Consider the following 20,524-nt stretch of genomic DNA (forward strand, 5'->3'; position numbering starts at 1 on the left):
GTGAAGAGGGGGAGGGGCGACCAGGCAGATGAGTAATGCAAGGAAAATGGAAATGAGTGGATGAAGGGTGTGCTTCAACCCAAGCCCATAACCCCAGCCAGACTCCGGGCAGGGTGTGCTTTACCAACCCGAGCCTATAACCCCAGCCAGACTCTGTGTTCCACCTCAGGCCTACCTCAGCCTCAACCTTCACCTCAGACTGACCTTTTACCTGGGGAAGAAGAAATGGACTATGTACCACCCTCCCGGTCTTTTATGTAGTGCAGAAGCCAAATACAACGCCTGTTGGCTGAAGACCCCCGCTTTGCTGTCTGTTTTCCGCATGGCCAGGATAGCATTAGAGGGAATGTGTGCTACCTGGTGGCCCTTACAGGGTTCTTTAAGAGTTTCAGACAACTTGGGTTTGTTAGGGAAGGACAGAATCTAAAACTTCATTCTAGAGGTTCAATCTGTAGCCTCCCATATCTGGAGTGTTGGATATGTGACCTCAAGAATCAAGTGGACACCCCAGTCCCACCCACACATGGCATGCTGGAACCTTCATGAAATGGCATGTCCAGAGACTGTTTTAAGCCTGCTCGCTTCCTGGTCCCAGCTGCAGCTGTGTGGGGATGAGATGAAGCAGTAGGCTGGGGACAACACAGGTAGCAACTGGGCTTTCTTTAAGGTGATGCCACTCCCACATGTGGCAGGAAATGAGAAGCTGTGGTTTAGTGGTAGAACTCTTTTACTTGGTAGGACAGGCAACAGCCTCAGGGAGCCCCAAGGGTTCTGGGAATGATAACCCCAGTTTGCTTCTCTCTCTCTCCTTGCTTCCTACTCTTCTACCCTGCCTTTCCCTACAGATATCTGGTGAGCATTCTCCGCCCCGCCCAGGGCATGCCCCAGTTCACTTTTGCCTGTTTCTGTGGTCTTCACGGCTTCTGCAAGATGAAGAGGAAGAAGGAAGACATTCAAAGAGAGCGAGAAACAGCGGTGTGAGCAGAGCCAGGGCCCCCTTGTCAGCTCCCAGTGGATCCAGGCCTGAGGCTGCTCACTGCTGTGGAGTTCAGTGTGTGTGTCTTCTACCTTCATTTATCTTGCTTCTGACTAACATGAGGGCATCAACCTCCTGAGCCTTCTTATGACCGCCCCTATTTGCTTCCAATCTTCTGTGCTCCTGCAGAGAGGCTTCCGTCACACAAGGGGATTTCCGGGACCTGCCTCATGCCTTCTTCAGCAGACTGGGCAGCCTGCGACCAAGAGATGAGGCTCCCAAGCTCTTCTCAGGGTTACTCCTCCCATGAAGCTAATGTGGCCTTGGGAGAGGAAAGTAGCTGTTCTTGCCAACTTTGGAGGGCTCGATGTAGGGACACCACCTCCACGCACAAGTTGGAGTTTCTGCTGGGGTCCCAGGGTCTCAGTCCCCTCCCTGCATCCTCTTGGGCCAGGTGGGCCAGGACTGAGGTTGGAGGCCAGAGTTAGACACTTGAGGGACCAGGCAGTGGGTGACAATGTGTCACAGTTCTGGCCCTGGCCCGCCAGCTTCCTATAGTGCTCACAGGTGTGGGGAGGCCTTCCCCCAGGCACTAAGCTCCTCAGGGACTGTCCCCCAGATCTAAGCCAAACCACTACCCCCATTTTGTTCCTTCATCCCTGTTCCTCTCCTCTCCTTGGGAAGCTGGAGAGGGTATTATACCGGCATGTAACACCTTCAGAGGACTCTTGGGTCGGGGAACCCTAGGACTGTCCTTGGCTTTTCCCTTCATCTTCCTAGCCCGCTGTCGACCTCCTGCTTCAGGATCTTGTGCCCCACACTCATTTCTAGGAGTTCAGAAGCAGAAGAAGCATTTCCTCTCCTCTTCCTCCTCTCTCCTCCCTTCACCCTCCTCCCCTGGCCTTGTCATTGTGCCCGGATCTCTCAGGTGCTAGACAGAGCTGGGAATTAGGAACAAACTCTAGCAATAGAAGCACGTTTCGGCAGCTTCAGGTCTGCTAGCCTGCCGCTCTCCTTGTGGGAACAGTTCATCACAGAAAGGAGTCACCACTGCCGGTGGGGGGCAGAACAGATAAACAAAGGCCTGGCAGGAGGGTCAGGATTCAAGATGAAGGAAGGCCTGAACTCAGTGAGGGCCTCTCAGCAAATAGGGTGCCCCTGGTAAGGATGTTTCAGGTTGCCTTGGTAGAGCCTGATCACAGCCAAGAGGCTTCTCCCTATTCTCCACTGGCTTTTCACGTCTTCCCGCCTGAACCACCAGAGGTCTGCTATTTTCTATTCAAAGACTCCTAAACAAATCCTTTCCTCAGGGAAACAGCAAGTGTCTGCAGCAAAGGCCAGTGGGGTCACAAGGAACAAAGCAAACTTCCAGTTTCCTCTCAGACAGTGGAGTCCTTGGGCGAGGCAGAGATTGGCGGAAACATTTCTGGGGTGTACGTTGTTACTGAAGCCAGAGATCCCTCCCTGAATGTTGCTAGCTGAGGCCTGCCTTCCAGGCTGCAATCAGAGAAGTCTCTCTGGAACTGGAGGATGAAATCATATCCCCAACACTAAGAGGCATTGGGTGTTATGTCCCAACCACATAGGCTCACCCAGAGGACAGGTCAGAGAATGGAGAGCTTAGTTCTGGAAAGGGTAACAAGGGGGCAGCTCTCCCGTGCTCACTTCACAGCCCTTGGCAGGGAGGCAGCTCTACATGTTGGCAGAGAGCTGACTCGGAGAGCTGCTTACCCCACGAGGGTGTCCTTGGTGTAGGAGGGACACTGGATATCTCAAGCCCTTCCTATAGGATCCTGGGTGGTTCAAGGTTCTTTGAGTGTATGCCACCCCCCACCTTTGCAGACAGCTGCCCTTCCTCCCTTCTTCCCTGGTGAGGTGGAGCATGGTGCAGTAGGCATGGCTTGAATAGGAGGCAGTAGTATCATCTAGCAAACGCATGCTTATTATTTTGACTCTTCTCAGGGAGATGGGGAGTCAGCATCTGGGAAGGGGGAAGCAGCCAGAAACCTGTTCCCAGTTCAGCTTCTGCCTGGGTTCTGTCAATTTCCTATATTCTGCTTAAAGTTCCCTTCACTCTGCCTGAGGGAAGGCCAGCCCACAGGTTTTCAGACTCTACTGAGGTGGCCCTCTTTGTTCTTAGGGTGAGGCAGGTATGCATACCTTTGGTTCTTCCAACATGGTACTACTCTTCCCTGGCGGGTGGGCTCTGTGTCCCCCACTTTAACACAGATTTCACCTTGTGGACTATGGAACTACTTATAAATGACTGTTGAGGTTCTTGGGACTTGAATGTCCTCTAACCTGACCCAGGACACCCAAGGACTCCTTGTCTTCAGTTCAAAATAGTTAATTAGAATGTTCTTTCCTTTCTTCGCTCCTACAGGAGGCAGTATATGGATCCATAGAAATATATAGAAAAATTCAATTTTTTAGAAGAAAGTAAAAAGCAGTAATTTAACTGGCATAGACATAGGAGACACAAGGAGCCCCGAGCCAAGAGCAGATCTCCTGTGTTCTAGCCTTGCTTGAGCACCAATGGTCCTGTGACCTTGGATGAGCCAGGCCTTGTTTCTGGGACAGGTTTCTTCGGTGATAAAAGGGTACACTGCTGTACTCTGAGTTCAGGGCTTTGAGGGGTGTCAGGTGTCCTGTGCCTCAGAGGATGTGTTCTGAGGACAGCATGGTGAAGAGACAGGCAGATCTGAGAAGCGGTGGAGTGTGAGGGAAATCCCGAGACCACAGCTTCCTCTAGAATGTTCCTCCAGTGAGCGCTGGTACACCTCTCTTCCCCCATACAGCGATACTAAAGTGAGTGAGTCTGTGGCCTGCACTGACTCCAGGCACTGTCTAGGCTGTGACTGCTGCCAACTCTGTGTTCCTATGGCACAGACACTGAAGAGATTCAGATGGGCCTAATCTCTGCTTTGGTTCACTTTGTGTAGCTTCCCATTGCCCATTTCCAAGATGATGCAGCCGCCCTCCCCATCCGTCAGGTGGGATCTGCACAGCAGTGGGCGAGAGACACTGATCTGTGTGGGTAGCTGCAGTTTTCCCCTAGGGTTCCTCCTGACCACAGAAACTGCTTCCGCTCTCCCACGGATGAGTCCCACACCTGCCTTCCTTTGTATTGGATGTAACCAGACGTGGCTGAAACTGAGATGGACCCTTGGTCCCCAACCTCAAAGACAGGCCTTCACCAGGAGAGGACTGGATGGCTGCATTCAGCGGTCTCCTAGCTGTTGCTCTAGGAAGTCCACCATTCATCCTGAAGGTTCTGCTGTGTCTGGCAAGCCCCCCAAGAACCTGAGTTTTCCCTAGGAATGAACCTGCTGTGTCTTCGGCAGACAGGAAGAACAATCGTAGCTCTCACCACCTCCTAAGCTTCAAAGCACACGCTGCTAAACCACCCAGGACCAGGGTGCCTGGCTTATCAGAGCAAACCCTCTGGTCCCCCAGCTCTGGAGTGGTTAGTGCCCACCATGCTACAGTTGTGGGATAAACCCCTTTTCTAGATTTCTGTGGGGTCAGAACCTCGCACGGAAAGCAGACTGTCCACAGGAAGGGTGAACTAGGGAGCTGCTCAGAGCAGCCTTAAACCAAAGAAGATATTTCAGAAGCCAGGGGCCCTGGAACCTGGACAGTCTGGGCCCTGACAGAAGTGCCCAGGGTCTAAAGTTCAACAGTTTTCTGAGTGGGCTTCTGGTCCGCTCCTTCCCTGCTGGGGAGGCCTCTCCTCCCTCAGTTCATTCCTATATTCTATCTGAGGGGCGGGAGGAATGCCAGCGGGGGAGATGGCAGGACCTAGACACATCCTCAGGACTCTCCCAGCCTCCCTTGCCATGGCAACGCTGCTATTTTTATCCTGTTGTTCATGATGCTCAAAGCTCTGACTTGCTCTGTTCCAGAGAGCCCAGCTGCCTTCTGCCCTCATCCCTCAGCCTAGCACCTCCTCACAGAGGCCCGAGGAGGGAAAGGAATGCTGGGGAAAGGGGGAAACACTTAAGTCGTCCCATAGCCAAGGGGACTTTTTGGATTTGCTGGCTTAAAGAACCAGTTTTGTGTTTTCTGAGAGGTCAGAACTTTGATCAACTGGGGTGACCACTGTCAGGATGTCTTCTCAGTGAGCCAAGCCATGCACTGATGCCTCTATTGGGGGCAGCCAGTGTTCTGAGGAATGTCCTGTTGGCATAGGCAATATAACTCTGCTTAGCTGGTTACAGCAGTCAGATAACTTGCTGCTGCTGCTGTGGAATTTAAATTACTTCCCTTCTGTCCCTCTACCAAAGAGTGAGGGCAAATGCATTTGTGTCTTTGTTTAGTTAATCTCTCCCAAGCAAGGCGGCATATATTCTCCAGGCTAGGAATCAGACTCCCTCTAATTTAGCCATATTCCCTTCAGGAAATTGGGATTCCACCTCCAGGCTCCTGCAAGGTGCTGGGTATGAAGCCCCAGATCTCAGAACTACTAGACAAAGGTTCTCTTGCTGAGCTACATCTTTAGCCTGCAGTGTAACGATGCCCTGGAGGGCAGCATTTAGTAAGAGATGTTAGCTGTTCCTTCTGCCTCTCCTCTAAGGCCCAGCCTTTAATTGTCTTCCTGTGTCCTGAGTTCCACCACAGTGGCAGGGAATCCCTGAGAATCATTGGTGCTAATGGCCATCTATATGCTCCTATGTCAATCAGTGAGTTGTGAACTCGGCATGTGGGGTGGCTGGGTTACGGGGTACATTTTGTGTATGTCCCCAACGACTCGACCCTGGAAACAGGTCCAGATCTTAACCCAGCAGACAGCAATCTACGTCTTGTTGACCTCTGCCTCGGTTGAATTGACTCCTGAACGGTTCTTTTTCTTCGTGTGACTGAGACCCATTTACAAAGCCTCGGTTTCGTTTTGGCCCTAGTTGCACGGTTTCCGAGATCTATGCATCTGGAGTAAGCACTTTTCTGGTTGCCACTGAAAAGCATGCTGGCAGATTCTGCTCCAATAATTGCTGTAATAAACACACTTTATTACGTCCCTTTGCAGCAAGTGAATTATGTTGTCAAGGCTTGTGGGGCATTCGTGTTGATTTCACACTGTAGCACACAGCAGCAGAAGTCAAGTGTGTTTCCCCTGATCTGTGAGGAGGAAGAATGGAGCTGGGCAGTAAAGTCGGGAGTGTGTACGCAGGTGATGAGGCCTGGAGGAGCACTGGGCACCACCCGGGGCCCTGGTATGGTACTCTGAAACCCTTTTGTACTATCTGTAAACTGAGGAGAAGTCAGCCTCCTGCTACCTAGCGTCTCAGGGAACTAGTGGGTCAAACTGACCGGCGCCACAAAGGGGCAGTGGTTTAGAACTGTACTGTGATCTCACGGCTCACAGCTACTTCAATATAAAATAAAGATCTTTGCTTGGGCTTCTCAGAACTATTGACAGGATGCACAATTGTTAGCCTTGCAAGGGAAGAAAGATGGAGGCATGTTCATAACAGAGGTTTCCTGGTGGTATGAATTATATCACCTGAAAAAGAACTGTAGCGAGCGAGATTCCACTTGGATTGAGGGGACCAGGGCAGAGATTCTATTTACTGGGAAGAAACATGGATTTAAGAAGGGACAGACAGACCGGGCGTAGGTGGCGCACGCCTTTAATCCCAGCACACTGGAGGCAGAGGTGAGCAGATCTCTGTGAGTTCAAGGACAGCCTGGACTACAAGAGCTAGTTCCAGGACAAGCGAGACCCTGTCTCGAAAAACCAAAAAAAAAAAAAGAAGAAAAGACGGGACAGAGAACCTGAGCCCTCGGCCCTTAACCTCAAAGCCAGTGTCCTGTAAGGAAGGAACAGCTATAGATGAATTGATTAACTTGGGTCTCAAGATAGGATCTTTTTCTACTGCCCAGGCTGGCCTGGGGACATACTCTGTTACCTTGACTGGCCTCAAACACTTGATCCTCCTGGTTGAACTTCCTGAAAGCTGGGCATGTGTGGCTTTGTAGGCAGCAGTGTACACTGACTGTTCGTGGCCAGGGTGGCTCTCTTTTTCTGGCACAGCTGCCTTAATGCCTGGCACAAAGTAATGGAAGTGTTCACAGGCTTGCCTGGGACAGGCCTACATCTTGTGTTTTTGGTTCAGGAGTCGTCTTGCTTGACTGCCCCAGCCCATCCCCTGTCTGCATCCCCGCTTTTACTCTGTGGAAATATGTGCTATTGTCCACTGAATTCATCGTCAGTATCGAGTCCTGACCCTGAGCAGAGCGCTGTGGGAGCCACTGCAGGAGAAACAGGAAGTCAGCCAGCGGCCGCCCCCCCCCCCTGTAGGAATTTGCATTATGACAGAAAGCTACCTGACAAAGCTCAAGGAATGCCAGACCCTCTACACAGAGTTCAAGCAAAATGCTTCGGGGCTTGAGAGCCAGGAAAGGCCTCTCAGAGGAGCTGAGCCTTGGAGGCCAGGCACACAGGCAAAACCCACCATGATCTTGCCATCGGATACTGTGGGAACCTCTTCTGTCACAAGTGGGTCCTATTGTTCCCAAGTTCCTCTCCGCTCTCAAAGTCTGACTCCTGGCGTCTCATTTGTGCTTGGACACAATGCTTGGGGTTAAAATCCAGGAGGGAGGCGAATGCTGAGTGGCTAACAGACATTTATTCCCCAGCATTGGTGACTGCATCAGAAGTTCTCCTGGGACAGGTTTTGCTAGGAAGGAGAGAAAGAGCCCGAGAGCAGAATTGGGAGGGATGGCACAATGCACTTGCCCCTCTTAACCGGGTGATGGCGCACACCTTTAATCCCAGCACTCAGGAGGCAGAGGCAGGAGGATCTCTGTGAGTTTGAAGCCAGCCTAGTCTACAAGAGCTAGTTCCAGGACAGGCTTCAAAGCTACAGAGAAACCCTGCCTCAAATAACAAACAAAGAGCACTTGCCACTTTTGCAGAGGACCTGGGTTCAGTTCTCACCCCCTACAGGAGGCAGCTTACAACTGCTTGTAACTTTCAGGGTATCCAGTATCCTCTTCTGGCCTCCTCAGGCACACGGTGCTCATAACATACCTGAGAGCATCAGCGGACACCTAGCCAAGGGCATAGGACACTGGACAGGGAAGGAGGCAAAGACCAGCTGGCTGGACTCTGACAGAATTGTACCTGACTGGGCCACAAATACTCGAACGTACCCTTGTTTACTCCCTAGTCCTCCTTCCCCTCTGTTGTCGGTGATAAGAAATGGAGAAAGACAGCAGTTGACACACCTTGGTGTCCTTGGTGGTCTTGGCTTTAGCTTAGATGAAACACTGGTAGGCGGACTTCGGTGTGGTCGATCCTGCGCCCTACCCCTAGAGATGGTGGTTGCTGCTCTTCACCTTCACCTAGGTAAGGACTAGCTTCTGGTTCACATCTCAGTGTCCTACCAGATGAGGCAGCCCACTGAAGTCACTTCACATCCCATACCTCCGCTGCCCACCTGTAGGATGCAAACAGTAACACCAGCCCCTTGAGCTTTTGTGAGTACCATCAGGTAACATACTGAGGTACTTTCCTAGTACCTGACTCTGGGCAGGTAGGTGTTCGAGATGCAATAACTGAGACACTCTGTTGGAAGCATTACAAATGACTAGTGTGTCGTTAGTGTCTCTCACATGCTCCACCGCAGCTCGCACAGTGCTGGGTATAGAGGAGAGACTCAGTAAATGCAGGCCAAACTGAACTGAAGACAAGTGGGGGTGTGCGGGTAGCTGTGCATGCCAAGGTTGACACAGAAGGATTGTGAATTCAAGGGCCGCATCTGGTAATTAGCAAGATCCTTCTCAAAACAACAACAAAAAAATAGGAGTAGCTAAACAACCTCTTTTGTCAGGTAACAGACGAGACACAATGTATCAAAACATTTGCCCCAACCACAAGGTGGTGCGGTGTGGTATGTTGACTTCCGCTGCAGTGCGCCTAGTGTCCTGCAGGAGTAGCTCTTGCCATCTCAGCCTCTGCGGAGCCGGGGCTAGAATTGGCACGGGGGATGGGGAAAAGCACGAAGGGAAAACAGCCCCACGCGTCACTCACATATTTACATCTCAACTGTCAAAATAGTTATTTTTAAGCCGAGTTCCTTCTGCTACGAGTTTAAAACCAAGCTGTGCGTGGGTGGCCTAATGCGCCTGCGCAGAGCCTGGGACCAACGAGGGTGAGCTCGGGGTTTGGGGTTTGTAGGGGTGTGTGCAAGCATGTAGGAGCTCTTCTTATGGCCACTTTAGTCTTGGCTGCGGACACTCCGTTCCTGTGTTTCCAAGAATGATGGGCAGGTCGCTCCTGTCTCAAAGGAACCAACCACGCACGCCTGCAAGGCCAAGAGAAAAGGCTGTCCAGTTTTCCGGTCCTATGTTCTCATCCATGTGGCCCTGGTCCCTGACAGCTCTCCACCTGTAAGTTTTCTGCAACCTTACTCTCCTAGCTACAACGTGGGTTCATTTCCCTCTCCAAGAAAGCCATCAGAGCCTCTATATCCAAGCCTGAAGTTGAGAACTTCAGGCCCACAACCCCTGGCCTGTTAGCCCTTCCTACATGAATTCTATATGGGCTGCTCAGCAACGGGGTGGGCCTGAAGCCAAGGACCCTTGGGTCAACCAGTAGCAGCGTTGCTCCTCGATGTCAGGAATTCATTTTTCTCTGCAAAGAGAGGGGCCCACGGATTTGACACGTCTCTCTTGCTCACTGCTCAGGGGCAATGGGATTTGAGACAGACGCTGGCTGGCCCCGCTGCCATCAATATGTGTCCCAGCCCCGTCCAATGTCTGCTGTGTAATGAGGAGCGCTTCGGAATGTCACCTCCATTAATGGGGAGGCGACACCTGTGCACAGCCAGAGCCACCTCTCTGTCTTCATTAGGCAGTCCGAGGCCTAGCTGCAGGCTGCTCTGGCTGGCTGACAGATGACAGGCAGAGGAGCGAGAGCAGCGGACTCCCGCTGTCCAGGATTCATTTGCAGACAATGACCCCAAATGCCCCCTCCCCCAACAAACACCAAAATAGACAGCTGAGAAAAATGTCCTTCAAGAACGAGGTGCGGCAGCAAGGACAGTTCATAGCTAGAAAGCAGGCTAAAGAGAACTGAAGAGCCATTTCCTGGGCCGGGTGCCCTCCTTGCTGCCGAGCTCCCATTTGGGTTGTGATGTGGGGGTTTCTGCCTCATTGTCCCAGCTATCGGCACGAGCCACTTTTTTTTTTTGACTCTTCTAATAAATCTGTCTGCTATGCAAGTCACATCATGAGATGAGAATATGATCTGATTCTAGACTTCTCTCCAGCCCAGGCCTACATGTAACCTCCCAGCAAACCCCTGTACCCTTTAATTCTTGGCATTCTTGTCCTCCTGACATAATGGGGCAGTAGCATGAGCAGTGCCACAGACTGGCAGAGACATTGACGTAACTTCTCAGGGGACCCCTTTCTTCTTAAAATCTGTCCAAAAAAAGCCAGCAGGAAAAGGCCAGCGACTGGAGAGATGGCTCAGCCCAGCAGTTAAGAGCATTGGCTGCTCTTCCAGAGGACCCTGGTTCAATTCCCAGCACCCGTACATAGCAGCTCACAGCTGTCTGTCACTCCAGTTCCAGGGGATCCAACATCCTCCACTCACACAGGCATATATGCAGGCAAAACACCAATGCACATAAAAAACATTAAAAAGAAGAAAGGAAGGAAGAAAGGAAAAAAGAAAAGGCCAGCACAATGGCATCTGACTACAACTGCAGCTCTCAGAAGGCTTAGCAAAATAATAAACTTTTAAGTCCAGGCCAGCCTGGGCTATGTCGTGGTACCCTGTCTCAAAGAGTCAAAGCAGGGATCTCGAAAGACCAGGATGTGAATCTCAGAACCCACATGGCAGCTCAACTGTGACTCTAAGTTGCAGATGACCTGATGATCTCTTCTGGCCTACAAATAAAATTAAATATGTATATACAATAAAAATAATTTTAAAAAATGAAGCAGGGCTTGGCAGACGACTGCGCAAGCGTAAGAACATGAGTTTGAATCCCCAGTACCCGTGTGAAAACTGCATGTGTCTGTTTTCCCAGTACTGGGGAGACATAGGCAGGAAGACTGGCCCCACTGGCCATCCAGTCTGTCTGAATTGGTGAACTCCAGGTTCGGTGAGAGACTGTCTCAAAAAATAAAACAAAGAGGGGCTGGAGGGATGGCTCAGCCATTGAGAGTACTTGACACCCTTTCAGAGGACCTGGGATTGATTCCTATCACTTCATGGCAGTGTACAACCATCCCAAACTCCATTTCCATCCTCCTCTGGCCTTTGCAGGAACAAGGCGTACATGCAGTACACACATTGCACTTACATACATACAGACAAAACATTCATACACATAAAATAAAAATAGAGAAATTAAAAAAAATAATGTGAAGAGAACCAGAAGACTGCTCGCATCAACTGACCTCTACCTCCACACACGTGCAGATGTACATGTGCACACAGCCATATGAATGCATGCATATCAGACACACACTTGCATGCTTGCTCACACACACGCGGGGGGGACTATTGTGAGCTTGAATGCAGCTGGGCTACACTGTGATTTTCAGGTTAGACTGGGCTACAGTGTGAGACCCTGCCTATGAAGAGGATTGGAAAGATTGTTTATGAGGAACTGAGTTTGATCCCCAGAATCCACATTTTAAAATTGGTATGGTGGCACATGTGTGTGGTTGTAATCCCAGTGCTGGGGCTGTAGAGACTCTGGGGTTCCTTGGCCAGTCAGCCTAGCATAGCCGGTGAGCTTCAGGCTAATAAGAGACCACGACTCAGATCAGGTGGTGGTGCACACCTTTAATCCCAGCACTTGGGAGGCAGAGGCAGGCAAATCTCTGTGAGTTTGAGGCCAGCCTGGTCTATAGATAGCATGAGGTCTTTGACAGCCAAGGCTATGAAGAGAAATCCTGTCTCAAAAAAAAAAAAAACCAACCAAACAAACAAAACAAGAAAGAGAGACCCTGACTCAAACAAAAACCTCCGGGTGTGGGGGCGCACACCTGTAATCCCAGCACTTGGGAGGCAGAGGCAGGCGGGTCTTTATAGGTTTGAGGTCAGCCAGATCTACAGAGAGAGTCCTAGGACAGTCAGAGCCACATAAAAAACAAAAACCAAGACGGACTGACATCTGAGGTTGACCTCTGGCTTCCATCCATATGGAAGAAGGAGAAGGAGGAAGTCTCAGAGATGAAGCAATCTTTTATTCAATTTTTATTAGAAACTCATTAAAGAAAATCTTTGTTAAAAAAAAGTATCCCGATCGCTCTAGGTGGTGGGAGGTAGAGGCGTACTTACTTCAGCCGGGGTGGGGCTCGGCTGGAACTGCCTGTGGGAACTGCTTGTCTAGACGATGCATGGCAGCTGGTTTCTTCACTGGGGTTAGAGGTGAGAGTGGCCTCACTTGCCGGGACCTGACTGTGAAGGGCAGCTCTGTGGGAGTCTGAATCTCCTCTGTAGTCTCTCTTTCCTGTCCTGAGGAAAGGTATCCCCATCTACTGAGATATTTAAACACACATCTGAATACCTCCTCTCCCTGCCTTGGGTCCACCACAATCCCTATTGACTCTTCCTTCCAAATCCCTTTATGTGGACTGCTCCTGTCTGCCACTGCCTGAGTCCAAGGACCCTTTCCCACCATTCACTCCAGGCCCCTCTGCTCCTCACTCTGCTGCTCTAGGCACCCCAACTTTCCCATCATCCCTGGACCATAAGCGTCCTCCTCCTGGGTCTCCCCTTCCTCTCTGAAATCCTGCCTCCATATTGCTCTATGAAAGCTAGCTCATCCGTTTGCTTGCTGGTCTGCCTCCTCCTCCTAAGCCAAGACCTCCAGTGGGCAGGAGCCTCAGGCTTATTTACACATGAATTCATAGCAGCAAGGACAGCGGCGGGCATGTAGTAAGACACAGAAATATTTATTGAATAAATGAATGAATGGACAGCTGTAACCTATGACGCCCATGCTCCTGCCTCTGCAGCATCCTTAGCGTCCTCTCCAGAACAGCGAGGTGCCCTCAAATGCAACAGCCAACCTGTCATTCCTCTGTCCAAAGCGCTTTGGTGACAAGATGTTGACAGCTGAAGCAAGGCAGGTGCTACCTGTTGGCTTCATATGTGACACATATTGACACATATGTGAGTGTCAATTACATCCCAGAATATGCTCAAGTTGTTTTTAAATCACGGGAACAAACAGAAGCCCTCCATAAAACTTTCAGAGCTCTCACCGTCCCAGGATAAAGTCACAGAACTCCTAGGTGTGCTCTGAGGCCATTTGCAGACCGACCCCCACCGGTTAGCCTTGCTGGCTGTCCAATCGCCTTCCACCCTGGCGGTACTCAGGAAACATTCCTGTTTCTCTGTTCCAGTGGCAGTCATGACTCCCTGGAACTGGTGTTTCCGTTTCCTTTGGTGATGACAGAACTGACTAGGGCACGCGTGTGTTTCCAGAGACCAGTGTCCAGCAGGAGATCCCCCTCAAGTTACTCTAGGTGCATGGACCTCATTTGTCCTCTGTTCCTTGCTGCTCCTTTCTGGTTTCTTTCGCCTCCTTGCAGTTCAAAAGACAGGAATCTAGGGCTGGAGAGATGGCTCAGAGGTTAAGAGCATTGCCTGCTCTTCCAAAGGTCCTGAGTTCAATTCCCAGCAACCACATGGTGGCTCACAACCATCTGTAATGAGATCTTGTGCCCTCTTCTGGCCTGCAGGCATACACACAGACAGAATATTGTATACACAATAAATAAATATTTAAAAAAAAGACAGGAGTCTATATCCTGCAATACCATCAAAACCTTGGTCTGTTTCTTATCAAAAGGCGTTTTCCCCAAGTGCTTCTGGGGGTATAAACCCATTCCTCTAGTGTGTTCTCTCTCTGATGTCACTCAGAGAAAGTGGCTCCCTGGCTGGGCTGGCTTTTAAGGGGAGTGGCATCCCCTCTCACCACGTGGCTAATGTCCTGGTGTAGTGAGGTGCCTTTCTCTCACTGTGAGCACTTGCTGAATAGTGTGGCGGGCACCTAAAATATGTTATCTCATGTGGAATGTGCCTGACCCTGAGTGACAGAGTTGGAGAGGAATGTAAACAGAGGCAATGTTACAAAAGGTCTAGGTTGTCAATGAGGTCCACCCCAGCCTGAGTTGTGAACCTCTCCCAAGCTGTGTCCTAGTGTTGGGTCCTCTGGCGCCCCCTCCAGGAAAGGAGACCCTGGCTATCCAGAGCCCTTTTGCAATCCCTCCACTACTGTTTCTGAAGTCACAAGAGATGGGGGGAGGGACCTGTAAATGTCCCTCTCTACTCGCCTCTGTTCTGTCCTGCTGTGTATGGCTACGTTCTTCTCAGCTGTCTGTCACCACCAGTGTCCAAGAACTTTCCGTCAGCAGCAGCAGGCTCCATCACAGAAAGACCGTAGGAACAGAAGAGGCCTGGGAACTATCACCTTCCCCAGAAATCTTTGAGTGTTCTGCAAACTATCACAACCTTATGAATTGGCTCCTCTAAAGCCAGCCAGGTCTTGTCCCCACTTCAAGTGCCAAGCTGGTGTTCACAATGTGCCCATACCTAGAACGCTCGCTCATCCCTGCCTGCTGCTTGCCTCCTCCAGAAAGCTTTCCTAATCACCCCGAGCCAAGTGGTGGTTTGGCTCTGCTTCTAAGTGTGTGTGAGTATGTGCTGGGGATGGAGTCAGGATCTCAGAGTGGAAGCTTTACCACTGAGCTATACCCCCAACCTTGAACTTTTATTTTTTTTTTCATGACAGGGTTTCTCTGTGTAGCTTGCGCCTCCTGTGAGTTACAGTAACAACAGAGCTGGCAAAGCACCGCCAGGGGTGCAGTAGTGGCAAGAAAGTCATGGGAACAACCAGCTGCCTCCTGGTGGGATTGAAGGGCCACTCCACCAGATGAAGCTCACACTTGGTACTGTAAATCTGACTGGGGATCCATAGCTGGGGAGCACACTGGTCTCAGGGTGAATCTACTGCAATTATTATACTAAATGGCGTAGTATCGAGCTGCCTTCCAAATTCCCATCTCTGTACCCAGAGATCAGTGCAGCTCTCAGACATCAGAGAAGTCTCTGTGCAGTGGGTGGTGGCTAGCAGAAGCTCACAGCTGGTCGAAGGGTAGGAAGTGTCTGTGGAGTATTCAGTCACAAATGGGGCATCTAAATCATACTCCTTCCCCCCAAAGCTCAGGGTTCATTGTGGAAGAGGGACCAGAAAGATTCTAAGAGAGAGACACTGGGGAGGACCAGAAAAACAAAAGCAAAAGCATACAAACAAACAAAAAACAGTGTGCTTTAGACAGAATGGGACCATTGTATTCATGAACACAGCAGCTGCCAAGATTAATCAATATTCCAACATAGAGGCTCCCAAGCCCCACCCCCAGCTGAGGAACTATATTGTCACTGGGTGACTTCTGGAGGAGAGGCCAGTTTTCTTTTCTTTTCTTTTCTTTTCTTTTTCTTCTTCTTTTTGTTTGTTTTGTTTTTGTATGTGCATAACCTTGGAGCCTGCCCTTGAACGCACTCTGTAGACCAGGCTGGCCTCTAACTCACAGAGATCCGCCAGCCTCTTCTGGGATTAAAGGCATGTACACCGCCACTGCTCAGCAAGGCCAGTTTTCTTTAAGAGTGTGGCCCCCTAATAGGTCAACCATCCTCTAGTTGTTGGCCCCACCCTATGACTACATGGGTAACACACTTTAGGGATAGGAAGGAATGGAGAGTGGAGGGGTGGGGAGTAGATCTAGGAGGAACTGGGGGAGAATATGATCAAATCTATTGTATGCTTGTATGACGTTCACAAGGAATTAATAAAAATATATTCAAAAGAACACAATTTTTGTAGAGTCCCACAAGCAAAGCAATGACGGTGGAGCTCCTGGGGCTGGCTACCTTTCTGTGTCCCCACTGCCCTTCAGTCATCTCTGATGACTCCTTGGGTTAGTGAACCCTCGCGTGAAAAGCACTAGGAAAAAGCCGGGTGCTGTGGCACGCTCCTGTAATCCCAGCACCCGGGAGGCAGAGGCAAGAGGCCTCTGAGTTCCAGGACAGCCAGGGTTACACAGAGAAATCCTGTCGTCGTCACCACCACCACCACCACCACCACCACCACCACCACAGCAAATCAGTAAGGATGCTTTAAAACAAGGTTTATTTTTACGTCTGTGCATTTTGCCTGGTGCCCTTAGAGGGGAGAAGAGAACACCAAATCTTCTGGACAGGAGTTACAGATGTTTGTGAATCTCCATGTTGATGATGATCACCCACCATCCCCCCCATCCTCTTTAAGAGCAGCCAGTACTATTAACCGCTGAGCGGGCTCTGTAGGTCATGCACATGCTTTCTTTCTTTCTTTCTTTCTTTCTTTCTTTCTTTCTTTCTTTCTTTCATATTTATTTATTATGTATACAATATTCTGTCTGTGTGTATGCCTGCAGGCCAGAAGAGGGCACCAGATCCCATTACAGATGGTTGTGAGCCACCATGTGGTTTGTTGGGAATTGAACTCAGGACCTTTGAAAGAGCAGGCAATGCTCTTAACCACTGAGCCATCTCTCCAGCCCCCTGCACATGCTTTCTTTCTTTCTTTTTTTTTTTTTTTTTTTTTTTTTTTTTTTTTTTTTTTGATTTTCAAGACAGGGTTTCTCCGTAGCATTTTGGTTCCTGTCCTGCCTGGAACTAGCTCTTGTAGACCAGGCTGGCCTCGAACTCACAGAGATCTGCCTGCCTCTGCCTCCTGAGTGCTGGGATTAAAGGTGTGCACCACCAATGCCCGGCCTGCACATGCTTTCTTAAAAGCACACTTGCTGTTGTGTTTATGCAGTGGCCTTTAAGTGACTTTTTCTTTTGTTTCACATGTATTTGTTGGGATTTCCCCCCTCTCCCCATATCTCTTAGTGAAACGTCCCCTCCTGGCCTTCTCCATTCTGGTCCGCCATGTTTTTATTCCTTTTCCCTGGTCCAGGTAGCTCCCTGGGAGCAGAGACTCCACCTTACTCCCCATCTCACCTTCTATACCATCATGGCAGGTGCTTAGGCTGCCTGCGGGCAGGAGTGTGTCACCATAGAGGCCCCTGCCACCACACAGTCCCTCCAGCAGTCTCCTGGTCTGATCCAAGATGAAGTTCTGTGGCATCAACCCCTCCTCCCGCACTCCTCTGTCCAGCTGACGGGGCTCCAAGGCTATTCAATAATTTTAATATCAGCCTAAGAAAGATTAATTAGGAAGGCAAATTTTTTAAAGGGTGCCATTAATCCCAGAGACAAACAAGAGAGACTGTGGATTATCTGTGTCACTGCAGCCTTCAGGTAGGGTGTAGACTCATGAAGATTTACTTCTGAGGAGTAGGCCTGTCTGAACGCACTGAGTGTACTCCCTCCTGAGACAAGGGACAGGAAGAAGTGGAGCCTCTCTGAGGGAGCAGAAGAGACGTCCGTGCGGGTATCATTTCCGGGCTGCTGTGTAGCCCCTCAGGTAGCTTCTAGACTTTTTCAGCCGCACACCCTTCACTCTTTCTCACCCTGTTTAATCTACCTGGCACGTCAGAGCACATCCCACTTAGAAACTTCTAAATGTGCCTGGGGAAAGGCCAAGCCCCTCAATGTTGCCCACAAGAACCCCACAGTTGGGCCCCACACAGTCTGGCTGGTTTTCCTTCTCACTCAGGCTCTCATGGCTGTCTCCCAAGCTCCTGTGACAAAGCAGAGTTTCTGGAAGTCTCAGGCTGAATGACACTTTGGGGGCTTTCCTGTTGACACTTACCTTCTTCTCTTTTAATGATCTGTATTCTTCTTCTCTTAACAGAGAAGCTGAGTTCTTCAATGGTACTCTTGAATTTCATTTATTTATTTATTTTTGTCTCCTTTCCCCTTCCTTGACTTAAGCCAAGCATCGCGCCGGCTCTGCTACCAGAGACGATCGATAACTTGAGAGAAATTTGTCAGTTCTAGCTTTCCAAGGTGATGACAGTGGGCTTTGCTCACTGAGACCCAAGCTCCCCCAGCCTCCACAGAGGAGTGATGGATCCAGCTAGGAATACCTGAGGGGCTGCTGTAACCCATTCCCCTGGCTGCAGCTCTGTGGCAGGTGGCTTCAGGGGACAGAGCTGAGATGGTGAATGACTCAACCTGAGACTGACAGCTGCTGCTCTCTGCCTCGGCTGATTTTCCCTTTTGCAAACGGTTATTGGCAATTGAAACTGCAAATCTACTTGCTGCTCCCCTACGTAAATTACATTTACATTTAAATTGTGTATTCTTCCCAAGGAGGAGGGGAGTAAATAAGCGGCAGATTAGGCTTGAGGAGAGGAAATTGTGCCCCATATCAAATCTGAGACTGAAGTGACATCTGGCTTTTACTATTTCCATTATTTTGGTTTAATAACAGCATGTGGCATTAAGGGAGGAGAAAATTGGATCTACATTTTAATAAAAGGAGGAAACTCAGGATTTAGATACCTTATCAAATTGAATACCTAGTCGATTGGCAATTAAACTCGCCTCAAAAAATGGGATAAAATGTCGTCACAGCTATGGAGAGAATGAAAACAAAACAAGCCAGTGCCCAGAACCACACGGCTAAGACTGACAGGAAGGCTGGGCGCATTGGCACCAACTGTTTCAGGACTTCACTGGGCACGGGTATTCTCAGACTGAGCAGGGCTGACAATGGCACCATGCATATGAATGAGGGGGAGCTTCAAGAGCATGGTCTGTCTGAAGACAAGCACACAAAACAGGGAGCTCACGCCAGAGATGTTTGGAGAGCGCTGAGTTTAACCCTGCGGGTTTCCAATTCCGGGGGTCTGACCACAAACATGTCTCACAAACGTCTGTCTCCTTCCAACGGTCTCGCTGTTGAAAACGGAAGCGATTCCACCTGCTGCCCGATTTTTGTTGAAAGCAATTCTGGGCCGTGTAAACAAAATGCTTCCGCATCTTAATAAGTCAAGCCTATCGTTTATTTGCTTTCATTGAAACAAATGTGTCAATTTTCCAAGTCTTTGTCTGGTGAAGTCAGTGTTTGGATGTTGATAAACGATCACATCGTGTGTTTGGAAGCTGGGGCTCTATTCAGAACGTAGGAGTCACAGTCGTCTGGGAGCACTCACGGTCTGGGAGCACTCAGCCTTCCTAGCTGTCCACCCCAAGATGCTCCGCTCTTTCTCAGGGCCTGGAAAAGGCTGAAGTTATAAGACTACAATTGAAGGGTAAAGGGGTTGGATCCTCCAGGCAGAAACTCTGAGGCCAGGGCTCAGAAATAATTAAAATAATGGAAACCCATAGGATTTTCTGGGTGCCAAGTACTTTATGTGTTTTAATTCACGAAGGCATCATGCCCGTCTCATGGGGAAAGTTCCAGCTGTCATTGCCACTGCAGATAAAGGGGGACCTCAGCCATCTGCAGATGGTGAGGGATGGAGCTGGGGTTCGAGTCTAGACAGGCCGATTCCTCTGTTTTCTTTAAACCCTTTCAGATGGCTCCCTTTTCCCTGGAGTTTAAGGAGCACACTGTGTTTTCTCAGTTACATTTTGTCTTGCATAATTGTTTTGAAAACTACAGCAGTTTTGCTTGAAAGACTCCAGCTACTAGTATGACGGCTCTTTCCCTAAAATAAAGCAACAATAAGATCTACGTTTTGCAATGTAATGATATGGCTCAGCTGCCTTGCGGGGATCCGGAGAATGGAATGAGACATGAACGTGTTTTAAAGAGGTCTAAACCATGAGACTTCGGTACGCTCAGAACATACCCTCCATCCCCAGTCTTCTTTTTTCTTTCTTCTTTTTTTTTTTTTTTTTGTTTTTTTCGAGACAGGGTTTCTCTGTGGCTTTGGAGCCTGTCCTGGAACTAGCTCTGTAGACCAGGCTGGTCTCGAACTCACAGAGATCCACCTGCCTCTGCCTCCCGAGTGCTGGGATTAAAGGCGTGCGCCACCATCGCCCGGCTTTTCTTTCTTCTATTAAAAATAAAAAGACCTACTGCATATGTATGTGTAATATGTTTGGACAGTCGCATGCCACAGTGTGGGTGTGGTGTGGAGGTTAGAGGATGGGCAATTTTCAGGTGTCCTAGGAATGGAAGTCAAGCCATTAGGCTTAGTGGCAAGTGTCTTTACCTGTTGAGCCCTCTTGCCAGCTCTGATTCTTTTTTTTTCTTTTTAAAGTTTATTTATGTATATGTTTTTTAATGTTAAGAGTGCTCTGTCAGCATGTACAACTGCATACCTCAAGGGGGCAGCAAATCCCTTTACAGATGGTTGTGAGTCACCATGTGGTTGCTGGGAATTGTACTCAGGACCTCTGGAAGAGCAGTGCTCTTAACTGCTGTGCCATCTCTCCAGCCCCTGTTTTTTGTTTGTTTTGTTTTTCAAGACAGGGTTTCTCCTGGCTCTTTTGGAACTAGGTTGACCTCAAATTCACAGAGGTCTGCCTGCCTCTGCCTCCCCAGTGCTGGGATTAAAGGCGTGCACCACCACACCTGGCTCTCATAAAAATCCTTCATGTGGACCGATATCTCTTCCACTTTCTGGTTT

At 49.7% G+C, this 20,524-nt stretch overlaps 2 protein-coding genes across 2 annotated transcripts in view; both read left to right on the forward strand.

Annotated features, from left to right (window-relative positions):
- The window catches only part of Lemd1 (LEM domain containing 1), a 62,752-nt gene that overhangs the window by 13,442 nt on the left and 28,786 nt on the right, over nt 1-20,524 (forward strand). The window lies entirely within an intron of this gene.
- On the forward strand, nt 880-981 carry Blacat1 (BLACAT1 overlapping LEMD1 locus). Its single transcript, XM_075987409.1, has one exon. It carries the CDS (start codon nt 880-882, stop codon nt 979-981), a length of 102 nt encoding a protein of 33 aa, XP_075843524.1.

The sequence above is a fragment of the Microtus pennsylvanicus genome, chromosome 10 (assembly GCF_037038515.1).
Source record: "Microtus pennsylvanicus isolate mMicPen1 chromosome 10, mMicPen1.hap1, whole genome shotgun sequence".
Lineage (NCBI taxonomy): Eukaryota > Metazoa > Chordata > Mammalia > Rodentia > Cricetidae > Microtus > Microtus pennsylvanicus.

Coding starts and splice junctions, on each gene's coding strand:
- Blacat1 (XM_075987409.1), top strand. CDS start 880: ATGCCCCAGTTCACTTTTGCCTGTTTCTGTGGTCTTCACGGCTTCTGC.